At 38.3% G+C, this 22,238-nt stretch overlaps 1 protein-coding gene across 3 annotated transcripts in view; it reads left to right on the top strand.

Annotated features, from left to right (window-relative positions):
- The window catches only part of tnfrsf21 (tumor necrosis factor receptor superfamily, member 21), a 176,222-nt gene extending 170,633 nt beyond the window's left edge, over nucleotides 1-5,589 (top strand). For all 3 annotated transcript variants that reach the window (XM_085247103.1, XM_085247100.1, XM_085247102.1), the window contains one exon: nucleotides 2,973-5,589. In XM_085247103.1, the coding sequence (XP_085103229.1) occupies nucleotides 2,973-3,137 (165 nt within the window). In that variant the 3' untranslated portion in view covers nucleotides 3,138-5,589. The remainder of the gene's footprint in view (nucleotides 1-2,972) is intronic.
- The last annotated feature ends 16,649 nt before the right edge of the window (nucleotides 5,590-22,238 follow it).

Here is a 22,238-nt window from a genome sequence, read left to right as displayed (position 1 = left end):
CGAACTCCTCCTTGGGGTTTGATTTCATAACCTTCATATTTGGTCAGTGTCAACTACACCCTTGTGCCATGTTAAATTGCGGAGCTTTTGAGTTTTCACAATACTATGAGGCCGTGGCGCCATGGCGAATTTCGATGACTCGCCATGAAAATCTTATTGCCTCTCATTTTGTCATACATTTTCTGACCTTGACCAAAGTGAACACATATGATAAGGCTCCACCCCTGAACATATTTCAACTGCCATATTTGACACCAGGGACAGCGCCACCTAGTGGGAACAGGAAATGTCATGTTTTACACTTTGGGGTACAGTATAGTGATGGGTGACACCTGCAGCCTCAAATTTCTCCAGGAAAGCCTTAAGGAGTTGGTCTTGGGTTACAGTGAAAACTGTGACTTTTCGCAAAAGGGTGTGACCCCAGCAGCATGGCGAACTTTGATGTCACGCCATGAAGAAACAAATTAGTATAACTCAATGAAATCCAGTCTGTTCAGTACCAGACTTTACAGGCATGATGTCAGACCCGCCCTGAACAGATTGATGTGCCCATTGTCGGGAATACGTACAGCGCCATCTAGTGGCAACAGGAAATGTCATGGCTTTAATTTTGTTGTACTGATTTTCACAGGTTCATCGTGGCCACCTCAAAAGCGGTGAATATCAACATCAGTCCCTCGTGATGCTTCAGTGCAAAAATTGTGACTTTAAACTGAACGGCGCACCCTGGTGGCAACGCGGTCCACCATGAAAGATGAAGTGGCTTTTGAGGGGCTTGGATAGTATATAGAGGCTTTAAATTTAGCACACCCCTCCAAATGGATGAAGGCTTTGTTGTCATGTGATCATTTTTATTGAATAGCGCGAAATGGCTCCACAGCGCCCCCTACAAAATTTCAAAACCACAGCCCCAGCTCTGTGTTTTATGTATGAGTCTGAAACCTGGTAAGCTTATAGGAGATATCAAGATGTACAAAAAAGTCTCTTGGAGCAATATCCAAAATCCAACAGGAAGTCAGCCATTTTAAAATTAATGTGCAATTTTGGCAACATTTTCCCCTCTTTCCAGGCACCGTTCTTTGACGAACTCCTCCAAGGGATTTCATCATATTGAACCAATCTCCAGTGTGTGGAATCTAAAGACCTTTGTGATGTTAAATTGCGAAGCTTTTTACGTTCAGTGAAACGGGGTGGTTATGGTGGCACTTAGAGTTTGAATCACTCGCCAAAAAGCAGTAATCTGCTGTCACTCAAAAACACAATGTCCAATCTCTCCCAAAGCTCATAGGCGTGATGAGACTCGAGCTTGGAAATGTTTGTTATGCCATTTGTGCATAAGGGTTAGAGCGCCACCTAGTGGAACGACTAACAAATCATGAATGAATGAGTTGAAATGTTAGCTGGTGGTTAAATGCATGAATTCCATCAATGTGACATGAGATCGGAGGTGCTGGTTTTAGGTGTTGGGCGTGGCTCGACGCGCCGGGGGTGCGAGGGCCCTCATAACGCTGCTTGCAGCTTTAATTATTATTATTATTATTATTCACCCCAAACAAGGGCCTTTTTGAGGGCCTAAACATGCTCAAAAACTCATGAAATTTTGCACACATGCCAGGTCTGGTGAAAAATTTTGTATTTTAATGGTTTTACATATGAGCACTGGGAAATGGCTCTACAGCGCCACCTATGCCTTGTTAAATGCAGCCCTACGACCACATCGTTTCAGCTACATGTATGAAATTTGGCACACATGTGTATCATGCCAAGACGAACAAAAAAGTCTGTGGGCCCATTGACGCAAACCCAACAGGAAGTCCGCCATTTGGAAGAGAATGTGACATTTTGGCTCTAATTTTGCCATTTCCATGCCTCGAACTTTTTCGAACTCCTCCTTGGGATTTGGTCATATAAGCTTCATCTTTGGTCAGTGTCAACTACACACCTGGGCCATGTTAAATTGCGGAGCTTTTGAGTTTTCACAATACGGTGAGGCCGTGGCGCCATGGCGAATTTCGATGACTCGCCATGAAAATCTTATTGCCTCTCATTTTGTCATAGATTTTCTGACCTTGACCAAAGTGAACACATATGATAAGGCTCCACCCCTGAACATATTTCAACTGCCATATTTGACATCAGGGACAGCGCCACGTAGTGGGAACAGGAAATGTCATGTTTTACACTTTGGGGTACAGTATAGTGAGCGTTTTGTTGTGTGTGTCAGAACAATGAGGCAACTGCTAAATGTTACAGGTGTTACAGGAGTGATACATCTCCTGTTGTCAGGCCTACAGGTATCAGGCTGTTGTTCTCCTTTATCTCATAGTGGACAGAAATTATTATTATTTGATGCAGAACACTTGATTGTTATGTAAATAGTTTGAAATGCTTATTTAAAAAAACATCTTGGCTGCATTATTCGGTAAATAATGGGCAATCGGCAAAAAACTTTTTTTTTTGTTTGCATAACTCAGTAACTTTTTTGAAGAAGTAACTATATAATTAATTGCCCAACATTGGTCATTATATACTGTATTTTACAGACAGAGACTTACAGGACTCTCTGCCAGACCACAGACTCATACTCATAATACAAGTCAGAGCTTTATTTAAAAAAGAAAAAAGAAAGGCAGTTGTTTCCAAAATTGGAGTTCAAGTTATTTTTACTTTCAATAGTGTTAACATACTAAATGGGTCATGAACAAGATTGTTTTTTAATTTTCATTTTAAGTGGGCTAAATCAGTTAATTAAAAGTAGTCTAACATGTAAAATGTAAATGCTGTAATTTGAGTATTTTAATAAACCATGTAACTTGGATGGATTTGATGCTGGCGTGACCACAGTGCACACGTCTGCTGTTGCTCACAGTGGTCCAAGGGATCGCTCAGGGAGTTTGTGTGTTCGCTCAGACACATGAAAAATTAGAGGGAACATTGCTTAGGGTAATCTTTGTCTCTTTTTTGTCTTTCAGAGAAGAAAGACACAGTGCTCCGACAGGTGCGTCTGGACCCATGTGACCTGCAGCCCATCTTTGACGACATGCTGCACATCCTCAACCCAGAGGAGTTGCATATCATCGAACAGATCCCAGCCGCTGAGGACAAACTGGACAGGCTCTTTGAGATTGCAGGAGTGAAGAGTCAGGAGGCCAGCCAGAAGCTGCTGGACTCTGTGTACAGCCATCTCCCTGACCTCTTGTAGCAGAGGAAAGATCAGGAAACAGCACAGACTGGAGTTGGCACAAGAATAAAAAGAAGTACGAGGGATGAATACAATGTTGTGTTCCAGTTAAGTCTTGGGTGGCATTTCATCTAAAAAGCTGTCATCATGCCACTTCATTTGAACATGGTCTGTGTCTGCTACCTCCAGTGACTCTTTAAAATCTTTACTTTATTCCTTTTCTTGTTCTTCTAATACACACAAGTACAAAAAATAATTTCCCCCAGGGATCAATAAAGGATTCTGATTCTGATTCCTTTAAAACAACCCAGCCTATACCACGATGAACTCAATCTAACAGAGAGAATGGCTCAACAGCCTAACAGCCTCCTAATTTAGAGGAATACTGGGTTGAAAAGTAGCGTAGACGTAAATGGACTCCATAGAAAATCACACGTAGCACTTTCTTTATCTGAAATGGCCTTCATGCCTTCATGTCTGGTGGTGGTGGTGGTGGGGGGGGTTGTAGTTTGTCCCTGTTGTTCAGGCTTCTCATGCCTTTAACATGGATCAAGTGTTACACGCTACATTTAGCAATGAACATGGTAAAGGTAAATAAGCTATAACTTCAAATGATGCTGGTATTATTCTTTAATTTTAGGGTTCTTGTAAAGAATATTTTTGCCCAGGTGTAGGTTTAACTGTAAGTCATGTGCCTGAACTTTCCAAAGCTTTGTTCCTCCCTCCCTCTTACTGTAACCACCAGCAGGGAGCAGCATTACTTAGATGGTTGTCCTGCTTTTCTGCAACCAAAACCATAGCTCAAAAAATGACCTTCTAAACTTTGTCTAATGTTCTGATATATGGTTCTGCAAAAACTCTTTTTGAGAAAAAAAAAAAAAGCTGAACTAAACGGGAAGCTTAACTGCGTTGACCGGCCGCAGTCTGCTTCTCTGGAACTGAAACCATGTCTGCAAAGGTTCAGCCACCTTTGAATTCATGGGCAGGAAAAATACTTGGACTAGTACACTCATGCAGACCTCAACTAGCTACCCCTAGTTGCCTCAACAAATGTAGTGTTGATAAAGTGTTCTTGATACATTCTGGAGTTCATGTCAGTGTGGTTTTCAATCAGACAGAGTTGCCTGAGTGTTTCACTGCTAGAGTAAAAATGATAAAATACAACAGATTTTTTTTCTTTTTCATGCGGTAGTATTTTGCTACCTGTATCATTTAGTTGATGAGAAAATGTCATAATGATGCACTAATCCTATTTTCCATTAAGAGAGAGATGTTGTACTTTATTTGTCTTTAATGTTTTATAACTAACATTTGATTTTATTGGTTATTATATTTGTGTCACAATGTTTCCATTTTTCTTTCACCAGCATTCAGACAGATGTGCTCACCAGGATGTAGCGTATACATACTCCATAATCTACTTGAAGTCTGTCTAGTTGGCTCTTTTACATGATGTAACAGAAAAAAAATGCAATTTCTGTTCCCTCAACGTTCCACTCAACAAAACACATCAACATTTGGTGCACGCCTGATCTCTCACTGGCTGGCATTACTAGGGCAGAGATATGCGAATCCAGGGTAAAGATGAAAAATACTGACTGAATGAAAAAGACTTAAGGTTGTGTTCTAGGACTCTGTGAGCTTTCTCAACATCTGAACATCCACCATATCACTGGTGATGCAAGGCCATGGCTTGGTTTTATTTTATTCACATGCTAAATTGACATATTTGCAGAAACTACTGGATTTTATTTTAGAAATTAATTTGAATACATTTTTTAAAGCTTTGCCATACATGTGCTGCAAGTAGGTACTGTAAAACATGGTAAGTGGTGCATGTTAATCAAACCCAAATCCTAGACGTGCCCATTGCCCTTATCCTAGATAACTGTACGATGTGAGCTTTTTATTTTCTGATGCACATGCAGATTGAGTGGCTGATCATCAAATTTCACACATGTAACCAGTAAGTTTATTACTATGTAACTGCTTAAAATCCACAAATTAAAGCTAAAAGATTTGTCATAAATTTACATGTAATTGTGTCCATTTAAATGACTAGGTGTTGTGTAAATTTCAGTGTTTACATTATATTGCAGGACTGCTGCTTAAAGTGGAACATTATCAGTATGAGACAAACACAACTTTACTTGTTGTGTTTGTCGGGGAGAAAACTTGAGAAACAGTACAGAACTTGAGAGTCACTCTGCTACCGATGAAAGATTTATATACATTTATCAAGCTGAGTGCATTTTTTACTGTACAGGAAACACAGCATGACATTGACTGACAATGGCCTACAGCAAATTAGAATGCAGAACACAATGCTCTGTAAGAAAAAAAATAATAAGAAGGCAAAATTCACCAAAAAAAAGGTCGCGAAACAGCGAGACCACCAAAGGTGAACGGCGTGGCGAGGGGCTACTGTAAACAGTTTCTGTACAACTTCATACAGATAGCTGTAACTATTGAAAGAAAACTCAGAAAATCACATTGATGTCTTAATCTTATAGTATTAAACATCCCCATGTTGTGCAAAAAGGTTTTGCAGCTGTTTGAGCTAAGATTATTGAGATATTCAGAAACTGAAAAACTATACTTTGTTCAGAACTCCATTCAAATGAATGCAACTGTCTTGGCGAAATAAAGCGTTTTTTTACAACTTCATGAAGCTAGCTATAACTTTTGATAGAAGACTAACATACACATATTTATGGCTTTATCTTATAGAATTCAATATCCCCGTGTTTAGCAAACAGGTTTTAAAGCTGTTTGAGCTAAGATTTTCAAGTTATTCAGAAGATGAAAACCTATACTTTGTTTCGGGCGAGTTCCCCATTCAAATGCATGTAACAGTGAGAAATACACTGTCTTTACGACATTAAGCGTTTTTGTACAACTTCAGCTGTAACTTTTGATAGAAGACTCAGACACACATATTTATGGCTTTATCTTATACAATTCAATATCCCCGTGTCTGGGAAATAGGTTTTGCAGCTGTTTGAGCTATAGTATAGGTTTTCATTATTCACATAAGTGTTAGAAAATCAGCAGTGCTGATTTTCTAACACTGGAATATTTCTAACATTTTGAGTTATTTTCCAGTGTTAGAAAATCAGCACTGCTCAGTGTTAGCCATTGTTAATCTTCAAAACTGACTAGGTTACTTTTAAACATATAACACTGTCAAAAGTGTTCATTTAACACTCAACAGTGTTGTATTTAACACTCAGAAGTGTGGACCCATATAGACACTCTCCAGTGTTAATTTAACACTGGAGATTTTGCTGTGTAGAAGTTTTAACATGGCACACATTTAGTAACATGAGAAGAAACTTATTATGTGCTAAGACAACAGGGTTATGCTGTATTTTGTGTGTGATTGGATGAATGTTTGAGATTAAAGTGGCTGTTGATTTGTCTTTTGTTACTAAGTTCAGTAAATGGGGAACTGACTGACTGATTTAACACCATTGTGTGAAGTTAACCCCCACCTGACAAAGGTGTGACTGTATCTCTGTGTGTGTCTCTGTTGCAGGAGCAGAAGGAGACCACAGGAGGAAACTTGGGTCACATGACTATGTGAACTCGGAAAATTTAACCTTTTTAGTTTAATTTTTTCTGTGTCTGTGAATTTACCAGGTACCATTCACTACCTTGTGTTGCTCACAGAGAATACTGTGAGAAAGAGTGTATACACCTGCGCAGCGCTAACATTTACATTTCTTTTTACAGCAGATGGTTAATCATGTGATTTACAGCAGGACACAACTTAATGATGTTTTTCTACCACAGGATCCTGTGGTTTTTCTACCACAGGATTACTGAGATTTCGTATGAAGAAAACTGTAGTTACAGCCTATATGTTGATGATGAAATTACACTGTGTTGTTGAGAGAATGTTAGAGAAAATGTGAATGTTACAGGGGAGAAATTAATGCAGTTTGAGACATACTGTGATGAGACCATTGTTACTTTTTCCACAGCGAGTGTTAACTTTATGACTTTTCACAGCTCCTCTGGAATCTGGATGGCCGACACCTGACAACCAGGATGAACCGTGTGTTTGGCTAATGTTTGTTTTTCTTTAAGAGTGCTTGTAAAGGATTCAGCACAGACAGACAAGTGACAATTGAACTATTGGGCTCATGGTGAGTGACAAACTTAAGGAAAGTCACTGATTACAATGTGGAATAACATTGAGATGTTAAATAATTTGGAACAAATTATGGGAAAAAGTAGGAGTTTAATGAGTTTAGAATAAACTTGCAATGATACTTGTCTCTGTGACGCTGAATACTTTATTACTCTTATGATCTACAGTTGGTTGCAAATGTGAAGTTGTTTTAACTTTAAGACTTTGTCTTCTAGGATACAGGAGCTGGGAGTTAAACAAGCTGAACATTTAAGTGCTGACTAATGTTTTTACACAGGGTTACAGCTTGGAGTGAAGCTGCTCCAAGGGAAAAACCCTGGAGATTGTTTTAGGGAGACTTTGCAACATTCTTGTACATGTCTCATTGGGGAGTTGACACATGGCGAAAGCCGTGTGGCGAGAGGAGTGTCATTTTTCAATTTGTAGCTGTCGTGAGGTGCCATGACGAGAAGGAGTGACTCAGAGGATTGTCCACAAGATGGAAGCTGAGGCCTGGAGAGAGTCTTCAGGAGGATCGGAGATCACCTTCAGCACAGAGAGCTGTGCTACTGGGCTTCCAAAGGATTGTCACGAGGAGACTTTGCACAGCAAATCTTAAATAAGATGAAAGAGTTTCGACGTTGACGTTAAGGAAGACAACTAAGGTGTATGACGTGCTCTGCCTTAAAATCTTCAGCAGCATTGGAAAATGGAACCTGAGGGAGTGTGCCAAGCTCCATAAGTGACAGCGCAGAGGAGGTCCAGCGATGGACTTGTGGTTCTGTGAACAGCACAAATGCCAGGTGACTGTAAAATAACTAACAGCATTTTTTCCACAAGTGAAGCCAGTAACTCACTATCCTAAAAGATTAGCTCTAGTTGCTCGTGCTTTACCTCCATGCGTGAGATCAGTATGTGCAGCAGTTTAAGCTGTACAATGTTTTAATAGTTTATTTCACCTTTTGACATTGTTAGTTCCACACGAGGTAGATGTTTACTACTGCAGACTAAACTTACATTTCTGTCACCTACAAGACACTTGTCTTTAATATTACTGTTACTCTCACAACCACACATATTACCATAAAGTGGTGCACAATTCTGAATCTGTCAAACCCTTTTTGCCAACGAAAGAAGAGGGCACTTCTCATGAGAGTAGAGAGCACGTGGAGAAGAAGTGTAAGCCGAGGGATGACTTAATAGCTGTGCCACTTGTTGAGGGAAAGGTTTGGTTTGTTGATAGTTTGAGTTGTACAATAGCAGAGGGACAGACTAAAACAGGTTTTACTGTAGCAGACAGTGAGAGTTATCTATGCAGGGCAACTAGCATGTTTCATATTTGCTTGAGCAGCAGAGATGCTAGCTTTAACGGAAGCGTGTAAAGCTGTAGAGAGACAATATACACTGATAGGCCGTATGCATTTGCTACATTACATTTTGTAGTGCAGTGAGTGAGACGAGGTGTGACAACCTCTACAGGGAAACCTGTAGAACACACCAAACTCTTGCAAAATCTGCTGGAGGCAGTGTTATTAACAAGTGGAATTGCCGTTTGTAAATGTGCAGCACACATGTGAGGGAAAGATCCAGTTGCATTAGGGAATGATTTTGCAGATAAGATCGCAAAAGAGGTAGCTTTAGGAGAACATGGTGTTAACATTTTAGCAGTACAACATCAGCAGACATATAGGGCCACTCACCTACTGCAGGAAAACAGTTGTGACTTACAGAAGGAGCGAGTTTGCAGGTTGGTGTTTTATTTTTTTATCTGTGTGATAACCCAATACTGCCTAATAATTTTTATAAGACTGCTGCTATTTTGAGCCATGGGCCATGCCATGTCTCAACAGGAGGGAGATGAGCAGTCGTTATACTCACTCTAGAAGTAGTTTATACTTTAGGATTATTAAATACTTAAAAAAAACTTTTTGCAGGCAGAGAGAACTAATGGAACAGTAAAGTTAAGACTTAGGAAGACAGGCAGGACATGGTTAGACTATATAGAATTAGTTAAAATGTACATGAGGATTCCTCCAACAGAGAATGGTCTGACTCTTTGAGATTACATATGTTAGAGCATTTAGAGTTCTAGTCTTCTATAGTGATGATAGAAGAGCAAAAGAGAGAGCATATTAGCAGATTAGATGCTTGAAATGTTTAAAAGTAAAGAAGTCTTGAGAACAAATGATCTGCCAGATGATTCTGTTTCTCCGCAGGAGCAGAGTCTGAAGTCTGGAGATTGGATGTTGATAAGGCCATGGAGAGGAAGTGCTGATCCAGTCCACGATGGAAAGGTCCATATCAGGTGCGGCTGACAACGACCACAGCAGTGAAGATCACTTGGATACATCAAGCACACTGCAAGAAGGTGACACACATCCAGGCCAGCTCGGAGTAAGTGGCAGGAAGACCGGGTACAAAGGGGGGGGGGAAGCCTCCAGGGCTCTTCGTCTCAATCCGGTGAAGAAACCAACTGAGCCACAGGTACTCATCAGAATGGCTGGGAATGTGCTGTGCATCTTCTTGAGCCTGTGGACCCTGAGTGGGATGACAGGGAGCGCACTGGAACAGAGCAAACCACACCCAGTACCCGCATGGGTTTTCAACAACTACTGGTGGCAGTTTAAGAACACAACCGCTCACATAAAGAATGAGACCAATGGTTATGTTTGTGATGCCACTGGCTACACATTCTTCTGGACTGTGGCCATATAGCATCACTGAGAGCGAGACAGTTTGTTTGGTTGCTTTAGCAACACATCCAGGAACACTGCTAACTTTTCAACTGCTCTGAACCTGATTGGACGGTTGATTCACCAGTAGCCGGGAAGGTGAACTGCTCTGTTACGACAGACCTGCTCGTCTGACTCAAAGTATCTGACTTGCTGCAGGACATTGAACAGTTAAACGAACTGAAAACAGGCCAATTGCCTATGTGTATGAAGGACAATGGATTAGTCCAAGTTGGAGATTTATCATGGAATTTGTGCAACATCACCTATTCTTTTGTCTTCTGCAAGAAGGATGTAAACAGAGAAGCCTTTTGTCTACATTTACATCATGATCACTTGAGGTTTTGAGCCAAGAAGATCAAAACAGCTTGATCCAATTTCCTTTACAAAGCTTTTTCTGTGGTGACAACAGGACAGGAGAAGAGTTGTAAATGCAGATAATTCACCAGTTGACTCTAACCCCCACAGGATGCCTACAGTGAGAAGATTTGGGGGGGGGGGGGGGGGGTGATAGGAGTCAATAAAGAAGGGTGTTGACCAGGCTGTAGTTTTGAAGTTAGCTGAGAGCCACATGGACAAACAATAAAGTCAACTGATGCGTTTGAATGCCTATGTCTGTATACAGTTGGATTGTAGTGACATATGATTTTTGAGAATGATGATTCTTCTTGTTCGACTGTTGACGCTCAGTTGTTTACTTGAAGAAATACATAATGAATTGCACGACAGGAGTAGATCCGCCACAAGGCTGGATAGCTTGGTTAATGTCTGGTCCTTGGTGGCATCTTCTTTAGAAAATATTAATTCCTCTTTTTGGACTGTTGACATTGATTTGCTTATGTATAGGATGTAGTTTACTGTGTATGAATGAAATCTACACGGACACTGTCCAAACAAAGGGTGCATAAGTTGAAATGTAAGTATACAATGACAAAAAGGAGGGAAATGTTAAGTCTAATTGTTGAATGTTGCCATTGTGTTTCTTAAATTTGTACAGTCTTAGTTCAAGCAGTAGGATCAAAGCCATTCCTTTGATCCTGACCACCTCTCCCAACCACTCTGTGCTGGGGGAGGTTTTATTGTAGATACATCCTATCTGAAAGATCTGTTTCTTTTGATGTAAGCTTCCTTTGGTCAGCAGGAGGTCTGACACACACACACACACACTCTTACAGAAGTTCACACATACACATAAAATGCTTTGCCTTAGAACCAAGGGGGCGTGGCTTTGTTCTGACGTGTTTTGTGTGAAGTGTCTCTCAATAAAAGGTAGCAGGAGGAGGTCAGATCTGGGGGTCATTTTCGTGGTGGACACAGACGAAGCCACCCTTGCGCAAATAATCGATCGATCGACTGTCTTGTTTTCTTCATGATGAATAAGTCTCTAGAATTAGCGGGGTTTGTGGAAACACAGACCCAACATTCCCCATTCAAATGCATGTAAAGGCACTGTGTTGACGAAATAAAGTGTTTTTGTACAACTTCATGAAGTTAGCTTTAACTTTTGATAGAAGACTCAGACCTACATATTTGCGGCTTTATCTTATAGAATTCCTCCTCTCCGTGCTAGGAAAACAGGTTTTGCAGCTGTTTGAGCTAAGATTTTCAAGTTATTCACATAATGAAAACCTATACTTTGTTCCGGGCCAGTTCCCCATTCAAATGCATGTAACAGTGAGAAACGCACTGTCTTGGCGAAAGAAAGTGTTTTTGTACAACTTCATATAAATAGGTGTAACTTTTGATGGACGACTCAGACACACATGTTTATGGCTTTATCTTATAGACTTCAATATCCCCGTGCTGGGCAAACAGGTTTTGCAGCTGTGTGAGCTAAGATGTTAAAGTTATTCACATAATGAAATCCTATACTTTGTTTCGGGCGAGTTCCCCATTCAAATGCATGTAATAGTCAGAAACGCACTGTCTTGACGAAAGAAAGCGTTTTTGTACAACTTCATATAAATAGGTGTAACTTTTGATAGACGACTCAGACACACATGTTTATGGCTTCATCTTATAGAATTCAATATCCCCGTGCTGGGCAAACAGGTTTTGCAGCTGTGTGAGCTAAGATGTTAAAATTATTCACGTAATGAAAACCTATGCTTTTTTTCAGGCGAGTTTCCAATTCAAATGCATGTAACAGTGAGAAACGCATTGTCTTGGCGAAATAAAGCGTTTTTCTACAACTTCATTGCGTTTTATGGGTTTTCTATAAGATAAAGCCATAAAGCCATCTTTCGCCAAGTTGAAGTTGTTTCTTTCTCACTGTTACATGCATTTGAATGGGAAACTCGCCTGAAACAAAGTATAGGTTTTCATTATGTGAATAATTTTAAAATCTTAGCTCAAACGGCTGCAAAACCTGTTTGCCCAGCACGGGGATATTGAGTTCTATAAGATAAAGCCATAAACATGTGTTTCTGAGTCTTCTATCAAAAGTTACAGCGATTTATATGAAGTTGTTCAAAAACGCTTTATTTCGCCAAGACAATGCGTTTCTCACTGTTACATGCATTTGAATGGGAAACTCGCCTGAAACAAAGTATAGGTTTTCATTATGTGAATAATTTTAAAATCTTAGCTCAAACGGCTGCAAAACCTGTTTGCCCAGCACGGGGATATTGAGTTCTATAAGATAAAGCCATAAACATGTGTTTCTGAGTCTTCTATCAAAAGTTACAGCGATTTATATGAAGTTGTTCAAAAACGCTTTATTTCGCCAAGACAATGCGTTTCTCACTGTTACATGCATTTGAATGGGAAACTCGCCTGAAACAAAGTATAGGTTTTCATTATGTGAATAATTTTAAAATCTTAGCTCAAACGGCTGCAAAACCTGTTTGCCCAGCACGGGGATATTGAGTTCTATAAGATAAAGCCATAAACATGTGTTTCTGAGTCTTCTATCAAAAGTTACAGTGATTTATATGAAGTTGTACAAAAATGCTTTCTTTCGCCAAGACAATGCGTTTCTCACTGTTACATGCATTTGAATGGGAAACTCGCCTGAAACAAAGTATAGGTTTTCATTATGTGAATAATTTTAAAATCTTAGCTCAAACGGCTGCAAAACCTGTTTGCCCAGCACGGGGATATTGAGTTCTATAAGATAAAGCCATAAACATGTGTTTCTGAGTCTTCTATCAAAAGTTACAGCGATTTATATGAAGTTGTTCAAAAACGCTTTATTTCGCCAAGACAATGCGTTTCTCACTGTTACATGCATTTGAATGGGAAACTCGCCTGAAACAAAGTATAGGTTTTCATTATGTGAATAATTTTAAAATCTTAGCTCAAACGGCTGCAAAACCTGTTTGCCCAGCACGGGGATATTGAGTTCTATAAGATAAAGCCATAAACATGTGTTTCTGAGTCTTCTATCAAAAGTTACAGCGATTTATATGAAGTTGTTCAAAAACGCTTTATTTCGCCAAGACAATGCGTTTCTCACTGTTACATGCATTTGAATGGGAAACTCGCCTGAAACAAAGTATAGGTTTTCATTATGTGAATAATTTTAAAATCTTAGCTCAAACGGCTGCAAAACCTGTTTGCCCAGCACGGGGATATTGAGTTCTATAAGATAAAGCCATAAACATGTGTTTCTGAGTCTTCTATCAAAAGTTACAGTGATTTATATGAAGTTGTACAAAAATGCTTTCTTTCGCCAAGACAATGCGTTTCTCACTGTTACATGCATTTGAATGGGAAACTCGCCTGAAACAAAGTATAGGTTTTCATTATGTGAATAATTTTAAAATCTTAGCTCAAACGGCTGCAAAACCTGTTTGCCCAGCACGGGGATATTGAGTTCTATAAGATAAAGCCATAAACATGTGTTTCTGAGTCTTCTATCAAAAGTTACAGCGATTTATATGAAGTTGTTCAAAAACGCTTTATTTCGCCAAGACAATGCGTTTCTCACTGTTACATGCATTTGAATGGGAAACTCGCCTGAAACAAAGTATAGGTTTTCATTATGTGAATAATTTTAAAATCTTAGCTCAAACGGCTGCAAAACCTGTTTGCCCAGCACGGGGATATTGAGTTCTATAAGATAAAGCCATAAACATGTGTTTCTGAGTCTTCTATCAAAAGTTACAGCGATTTATATGAAGTTGTACAAAAATGCTTTCTTTCGCCAAGACAATGCGTTTCTCACTGTTACATGCATTTGAATGGGAAACTCGCCTGAAACAAAGTATAGGTTTTCATTATGTGAATAATTTTAAAATCTTAGCTCAAACGGCTGCAAAACCTGTTTGCCCAGCACGGGGATATTGAGTTCTATAAGATAAAGCCATAAACATGTTTGTCTGAGTCTTCTATCAAAAGTTACAGCGATTTATATGAAGTTGTTCAAAAACGCTTTATTTCGCCAAGACAATGCGTTTCTCACTGTTACATGCATTTGAATGGGAAACTCGCCTGAAACAAAGTATAGGTTTTCATTATGTGAATAATTTTAAAATCTTAGCTCAAACGGCTGCAAAACCTGTTTGCCCAGCACGGGGATATTGAGTTCTATAAGATAAAGCCATAAACATGTGTTTCTGAGTCTTCTATCAAAAGTTACAGCGATTTATATGAAGTTGTACAAAAATGCTTTATTTCGCCAAGACAATGCGTTTCTCACTGTTACATGCATTTGAATGGGAAACTCGCCTGAAACAAAGTATAGGTTTTCATTATGTGAATAATTTTAAAATCTTAGCTCAAACGGCTGCAAAACCTGTTTGCCCAGCACGGGGATATTGAGTTCTATAAGATAAAGCCATAAACATGTTTGTCTGAGTCTTCTATCAAAAGTTACAGCGATTTATATGAAGTTGTTCAAAAATGCTTTATTTCGCCAAGACAATGCGTTTCTCACTGTTACATGCATTTGAATGGGAAACTCGCCTGAAACAAAGTATAGGTTTTCATTATGTGAATAATTTTAAAATCTTAGCTCAAACGGCTGCAAAACCTGTTTGCCCAGCACGGGGATATTGAGTTCTATAAGATAAAGCCATAAACATGTGTTTCTGAGTCTTCTATCAAAAGTTACAGCGATTTATATGAAGTTGTACAAAAATGCTTTATTTCGCCAAGACAATGCGTTTCTCACTGTTACATGCATTTGAATGGGAAACTCGCCTGAAACAAAGTATAGGTTTTCATTATGTGAATAATTTTAAAATCTTAGCTCAAACGGCTGCAAAACCTGTTTGCCCAGCACGGGGATATTGAGTTCTATAAGATAAAGCCATAAACATGTGTTTCTGAGTCTTCTATCAAAAGTTACAGCGATTTATATGAAGTTGTACAAAAATGCTTTATTTCGCCAAGACAATGCGTTTCTCACTGTTACATGCATTTGAATGGGAAACTCGCCTGAAACAAAGTATAGGTTTTCATTATGTGAATAATTTTAAAATCTTAGCTCAAACGGCTGCAAAACCTGTTTGCCCAGCACGGGGATATTGAGTTCTATAAGATAAAGCCATAAACATGTTTGTCTGAGTCTTCTATCAAAAGTTACAGCGATTTATATGAAGTTGTACGAAAACGCTTTCTTTCGCCAAGACAATGCGTTTCTCACTGTTACATGCATTTGAATGGGAAACTCGCCTGAAACAAAGTATAGGTTTTCATTATGTGAATAATTTTAAAATCTTAGCTCAAACGGCTGCAAAACCTGTTTGCCCAGCACGGGGATATTGAGTTCTATAAGATAAAGCCATAAACATGTGTTTCTGAGTCTTCTATCAAAAGTTACAGCGATTTATATGAAGTTGTACAAAAATGCTTTCTTTCGCCAAGACAATGCGTTTCTCACTGTTACATGCATTTGAATGGGAAACTCGCCTGAAACAAAGTATAGGTTTTCATTATGTGAATAATTTTAAAATCTTAGCTCAAACGGCTGCAATACCTGTTTGCCCAGCACGGGGATATTGAGTTCTATAAGATAAAGCCATAAACATGTGTTTCTGAGTCTTCTATCAAAAGTTACAGTGATTTATATGAAGTTGTACGAAAACGCTTTCTTTCGCCAAGACAATGCGTTTCTCACTGTTACATGCATTTGAATGGGAAACTCGCCTGAAACAAAGTATAGGTTTTCATTATGTGAATAATTTTAAAATCTTAGCTCAAACGGCTGCAAAACCTGTTTGCCCAGCACGGGGATATTGAGTTCTATAAGATAAAGCCATAAACATGTGTTTCTGAGTCTTCTATCAAAAGTTACAGCGATTTATATGAAGTTGTACAAAAATGCTTTATTTCGCCAAGACAATGCGTTTCTCACTGTTACATGCATTTGAATGGGAAACTCGCCTGAAACAAAGTATAGGTTTTCATTATGTGAATAATTTTAAAATCTTAGCTCAAACGGCTGCAAAACCTGTTTGCCCAGCACGGGGATATTGAGTTCTATAAGATAAAGCCATAAACATGTGTTTCTGAGTCTTCTATCAAAAGTTACAGCGATTTATATGAAGTTGTACGAAAACGCTTTCTTTCGCCAAGACAATGCGTTTCTCACTGTTACATGCATTTGAATGGGAAACTCGCCTGAAACAAAGTATAGGTTTTCATTATGTGAATAATTTTAAAATCTTAGCTCAAACGGCTGCAAAACCTGTTTGCCCAGCACGGGGATATTGAGTTCTATAAGATAAAGCCATAAACATGTGTTTCTGAGTCTTCTATCAAAAGTTACAGCGATTTATATGAAGTTGTACAAAAATGCTTTATTTCGCCAAGACAATGCGTTTCTCACTGTTACATGCATTTGAATGGGAAACTCGCCTGAAACAAAGTATAGGTTTTCATTATGTGAATAATTTTAAAATCTTAGCTCAAACGGCTGCAAAACCTGTTTGCCCAGCACGGGGATATTGAGTTCTATAAGATAAAGCCATAAACATGTGTTTCTGAGTCTTCTATCAAAAGTTACAGCGATTTATATGAAGTTGTACGAAAACGCTTTCTTTCGCCAAGACAATGCGTTTCTCACTGTTACATGCATTTGAATGGGAAACTCGCCTGAAACAAAGTATAGGTTTTCATTATGTGAATAATTTTAAAATCTTAGCTCAAACGGCTGCAAAACCTGTTTGCCCAGCAAGGGGATATTGAGTTCTATAAGATAAAGCCATAAACATGTGTTTCTGAGTCTTCTATCAAAAGTTACAGCGATTTATATGAAGTTGTACAAAAATGCTTTATTTCGCCAAGACAATGCGTTTCTCACTGTTACATGCATTTGAATGGGAAATTCGCCTGAAACAAAGTATAGGTTTTCATTATGTGAATAATTTTAAAATCTTAGCTCAAACGGCTGCAAAACCTGTTTGCCCAGCACGGGGATATTGAGTTCTATAAGATAAAGCCATAAACATGTGTTTCTGAGTCTTCTATCAAAAGTTACAGCGATTTATATGAAGTTGTACAAAAATGCTTTATTTCGCCAAGACAATGCGTTTCTCACTGTTACATGCATTTGAATGGGAAACTCGCCTGAAACAAAGTATAGGTTTTCATTATGTGAATAATTTTAAAATCTTAGCTCAAACGGCTGCAAAACCTGTTTGCCCAGCACGGGGATATTGAGTTCTATAAGATAAAGCCATAAACATGTGTTTCTGAGTCTTCTATCAAAAGTTACAGTGATTTATATGAAGTTGTACGAAAACGCTTTCTTTCGCCAAGACAATGCGTTTCTCACTGTTACATGCATTTGAATGGGAAACTCGCCTGAAACAAAGTATAGGTTTTCATTATGTGAATAATTTTAAAATCTTAGCTCAAACGGCTGCAAAACCTGTTTGCCCAGCACGGGGATATTGAGTTCTATAAGATAAAGCCATAAACATGTGTTTCTGAGTCTTCTATCAAAAGTTACAGCGATTTATATGAAGTTGTACAAAAATGCTTTATTTCGCCAAGACAATGCGTTTCTCACTGTTACATGCATTTGAATGGGAAACTCGCCTGAAACAAAGTATAGGTTTTCATTATGTGAATAATTTTAAAATCTTAGCTCAAACGGCTGCAAAACCTGTTTGCCCAGCACGGGGATATTGAGTTCTATAAGATAAAGCCATAAACATGTGTTTCTGAGTCTTCTATCAAAAGTTACAGCGATTTATATGAAGTTGTACAAAAATGCTTTATTTCGCCAAGACAATGCGTTTCTCACTGTTACATGCATTTGAATGGGAAACTCGCCTGAAACAAAGTATAGGTTTTCATTATGTGAATAATTTTAAAATCTTAGCTCAAACGGCTGCAAAACCTGTTTGCCCAGCACGGGGATATTGAGTTCTATAAGATAAAGCCATAAACATGTGTTTCTGAGTCTTCTATCAAAAGTTACAGCGATTTATATGAAGTTGTTCAAAAACGCTTTATTTCGCCAAGACAATGCGTTTCTCACTGTTACATGCATTTGAATGGGAAACTCGCCTGAAACAAAGTATAGGTTTTCATTATGTGAATAATTTTAAAATCTTAGCTCAAACGGCTGCAAAACCTGTTTGCCCAGCACGGGGATATTGAGTTCTATAAGATAAAGCCATAAACATGTTTGTCTGAGTCTTCTATCAAAAGTTACAGCGATTTATATGAAGTTGTACGAAAACGCTTTCTTTCGCCAAGACAATGCGTTTCTCACTGTTACATGCATTTGAATGGGAAACTCGCCTGAAACAAAGTATAGGTTTTCATTATGTGAATAATTTTAAAATCTTAGCTCAAACGGCTGCAAAACCTGTTTGCCCAGCACGGGGATATTGAGTTCTATAAGATAAAGCCATAAACATGTGTTTCTGAGTCTTCTATCAAAAGTTACAGCGATTTATATGAAGTTGTACAAAAATGCTTTCTTTCGCCAAGACAATGCGTTTCTCACTGTTACATGCATTTGAATGGGAAACTCGCCTGAAACAAAGTATAGGTTTTCATTATGTGAATAATTTTAAAATCTTAGCTCAAACGGCTGCAATACCTGTTTGCCCAGCACGGGGATATTGAGTTCTATAAGATAAAGCCATAAACATGTGTTTCTGAGTCTTCTATCAAAAGTTACAGTGATTTATATGAAGTTGTACGAAAACGCTTTCTTTCGCCAAGACAATGCGTTTCTCACTGTTACATGCATTTGAATGGGAAACTCGCCTGAAACAAAGTATAGGTTTTCATTATGTGAATAATTTTAAAATCTTAGCTCAAACGGCTGCAAAACCTGTTTGCCCAGCACGGGGATATTGAGTTCTATAAGATAAAGCCATAAACATGTGTTTCTGAGTCTTCTATCAAAAGTTACAGCGATTTATATGAAGTTGTACAAAAATGCTTTATTTCGCCAAGACAATGCGTTTCTCACTGTTACATGCATTTGAATGGGAAACTCGCCTGAAACAAAGTATAGGTTTTCATTATGTGAATAATTTTAAAATCTTAGCTCAAACGGCTGCAAAACCTGTTTGCCCAGCACGGGGATATTGAGTTCTATAAGATAAAGCCATAAACATGTGTTTCTGAGTCTTCTATCAAAAGTTACAGCGATTTATATGAAGTTGTACGAAAACGCTTTCTTTCGCCAAGACAATGCGTTTCTCACTGTTACATGCATTTGAATGGGAAACTCGCCTGAAACAAAGTATAGGTTTTCATTATGTGAATAATTTTAAAATCTTAGCTCAAACGGCTGCAAAACCTGTTTGCCCAGCACGGGGATATTGAGTTCTATAAGATAAAGCCATAAACATGTGTTTCTGAGTCTTCTATCAAAAGTTACAGCGATTTATATGAAGTTGTACAAAAATGCTTTATTTCGCCAAGACAATGCGTTTCTCACTGTTACATGCATTTGAATGGGAAACTCGCCTGAAACAAAGTATAGGTTTTCATTATGTGAATAATTTTAAAATCTTAGCTCAAACGGCTGCAAAACCTGTTTGCCCAGCACGGGGATATTGAGTTCTATAAGATAAAGCCATAAACATGTGTTTCTGAGTCTTCTATCAAAAGTTACAGCGATTTATATGAAGTTGTACGAAAACGCTTTCTTTCGCCAAGACAATGCGTTTCTCACTGTTACATGCATTTGAATGGGAAACTCGCCTGAAACAAAGTATAGGTTTTCATTATGTGAATAATTTTAAAATCTTAGCTCAAACGGCTGCAAAACCTGTTTGCCCAGCAAGGGGATATTGAGTTCTATAAGATAAAGCCATAAACATGTGTTTCTGAGTCTTCTATCAAAAGTTACAGCGATTTATATGAAGTTGTACAAAAATGCTTTATTTCGCCAAGACAATGCGTTTCTCACTGTTACATGCATTTGAATGGGAAATTCGCCTGAAACAAAGTATAGGTTTTCATTATGTGAATAATTTTAAAATCTTAGCTCAAACGGCTGCAAAACCTGTTTGCCCAGCACGGGGATATTGAGTTCTATAAGATAAAGCCATAAACATGTGTTTCTGAGTCTTCTATCAAAAGTTACAGCGATTTATATGAAGTTGTACAAAAATGCTTTATTTCGCCAAGACAATGCGTTTCTCACTGTTACATGCATTTGAATGGGAAACTCGCCTGAAACAAAGTATAGGTTTTCATTATGTGAATAATTTTAAAATCTTAGCTCAAACGGCTGCAAAACCTGTTTGCCCAGCACGGGGATATTGAGTTCTATAAGATAAAGCCATAAACATGTGTTTCTGAGTCTTCTATCAAAAGTTACAGTGATTTATATGAAGTTGTACGAAAACGCTTTCTTTCGCCAAGACAATGCGTTTCTCACTGTTACATGCATTTGAATGGGAAACTCGCCTGAAACAAAGTATAGGTTTTCATTATGTGAATAATTTTAAAATCTTAGCTCAAACGGCTGCAAAACCTGTTTGCCCAGCACGGGGATATTGAGTTCTATAAGATAAAGCCATAAACATGTGTTTCTGAGTCTTCTATCAAAAGTTACAGCGATTTATATGAAGTTGTACAAAAATGCTTTATTTCGCCAAGACAATGCGTTTCTCACTGTTACATGCATTTGAATGGGAAACTCGCCTGAAACAAAGTATAGGTTTTCATTATGTGAATAATTTTAAAATCTTAGCTCAAACGGCTGCAAAACCTGTTTGCCCAGCACGGGGATATTGAGTTCTATAAGATAAAGCCATAAACATGTGTTTCTGAGTCTTCTATCAAAAGTTACAGCGATTTATATGAAGTTGTACGAAAACGCTTTCTTTCGCCAAGACAATGCGTTTCTCACTGTTACATGCATTTGAATGGGAAACTCGCCTGAAACAAAGTATAGGTTTTCATTATGTGAATAATTTTAAAATCTTAGCTCAAACGGCTGCAAAACCTGTTTGCCCAGCACGGGGATATTGAGTTCTATAAGATAAAGCCATAAACATGTGTTTCTGAGTCTTCTATCAAAAGTTACAGCGATTTATATGAAGTTGTACAAAAATGCTTTCTTTCGCCAAGACAATGCGTTTCTCACTGTTACATGCATTTGAATGGGAAACTCGCCTGAAACAAAGTATAGGTTTTCATTATGTGAATAATTTTAAAACCTTAGCTCAAACGGCTGCAAAACCTGTTTGCCCAGCACGGGGATATTGAGTTCTATAAGATAAAGCCATAAACATGTGTTTCTGAGTCTTCTATCAAAAGTTACAGCGATTTATATGAAGTTGTACGAAAACGCTTTCTTTCGCCAAGACAATGCGTTTCTCACTGTTACATGCATTTGAATGGGAAACTCGCCTGAAACAAAGTATAGGTTTTCATTATGTGAATAATTTTAAAATCTTAGCTCAAACGGCTGCAAAACCTGTTTGCCCAGCACGGGGATATTGAGTTCTATAAGATAAAGCCATAAACATGTGTTTCTGAGTCTTCTATCAAAAGTTACAGCGATTTATATGAAGTTGTACGAAAACGCTTTCTTTCGCCAAGACAATGCGTTTCTCACTGTTACATGCATTTGAATGGGAAACTCGCCTGAAACAAAGTATAGGTTTTCATTATGTGAATAATTTTAAAATCTTAGCTCAAACGGCTGCAAAACCTGTTTGCCCAGCAAGGGGATATTGAGTTCTATAAGATAAAGCCATAAACATGTGTTTCTGAGTCTTCTATCAAAAGTTACAGCGATTTATATGAAGTTGTACAA

Source organism: Mchenga conophoros, linkage group LG15 (genome assembly GCF_057382185.1).
Source record: "Mchenga conophoros isolate Kocher_MC1m ecotype Shallow Benthic linkage group LG15, M_conophoros_male_GT1.1, whole genome shotgun sequence".
Classification (NCBI taxonomy): domain Eukaryota; kingdom Metazoa; phylum Chordata; class Actinopteri; order Cichliformes; family Cichlidae; genus Mchenga; species Mchenga conophoros.
This window is presented reverse-complemented; position numbering and strand designations above follow the sequence as displayed.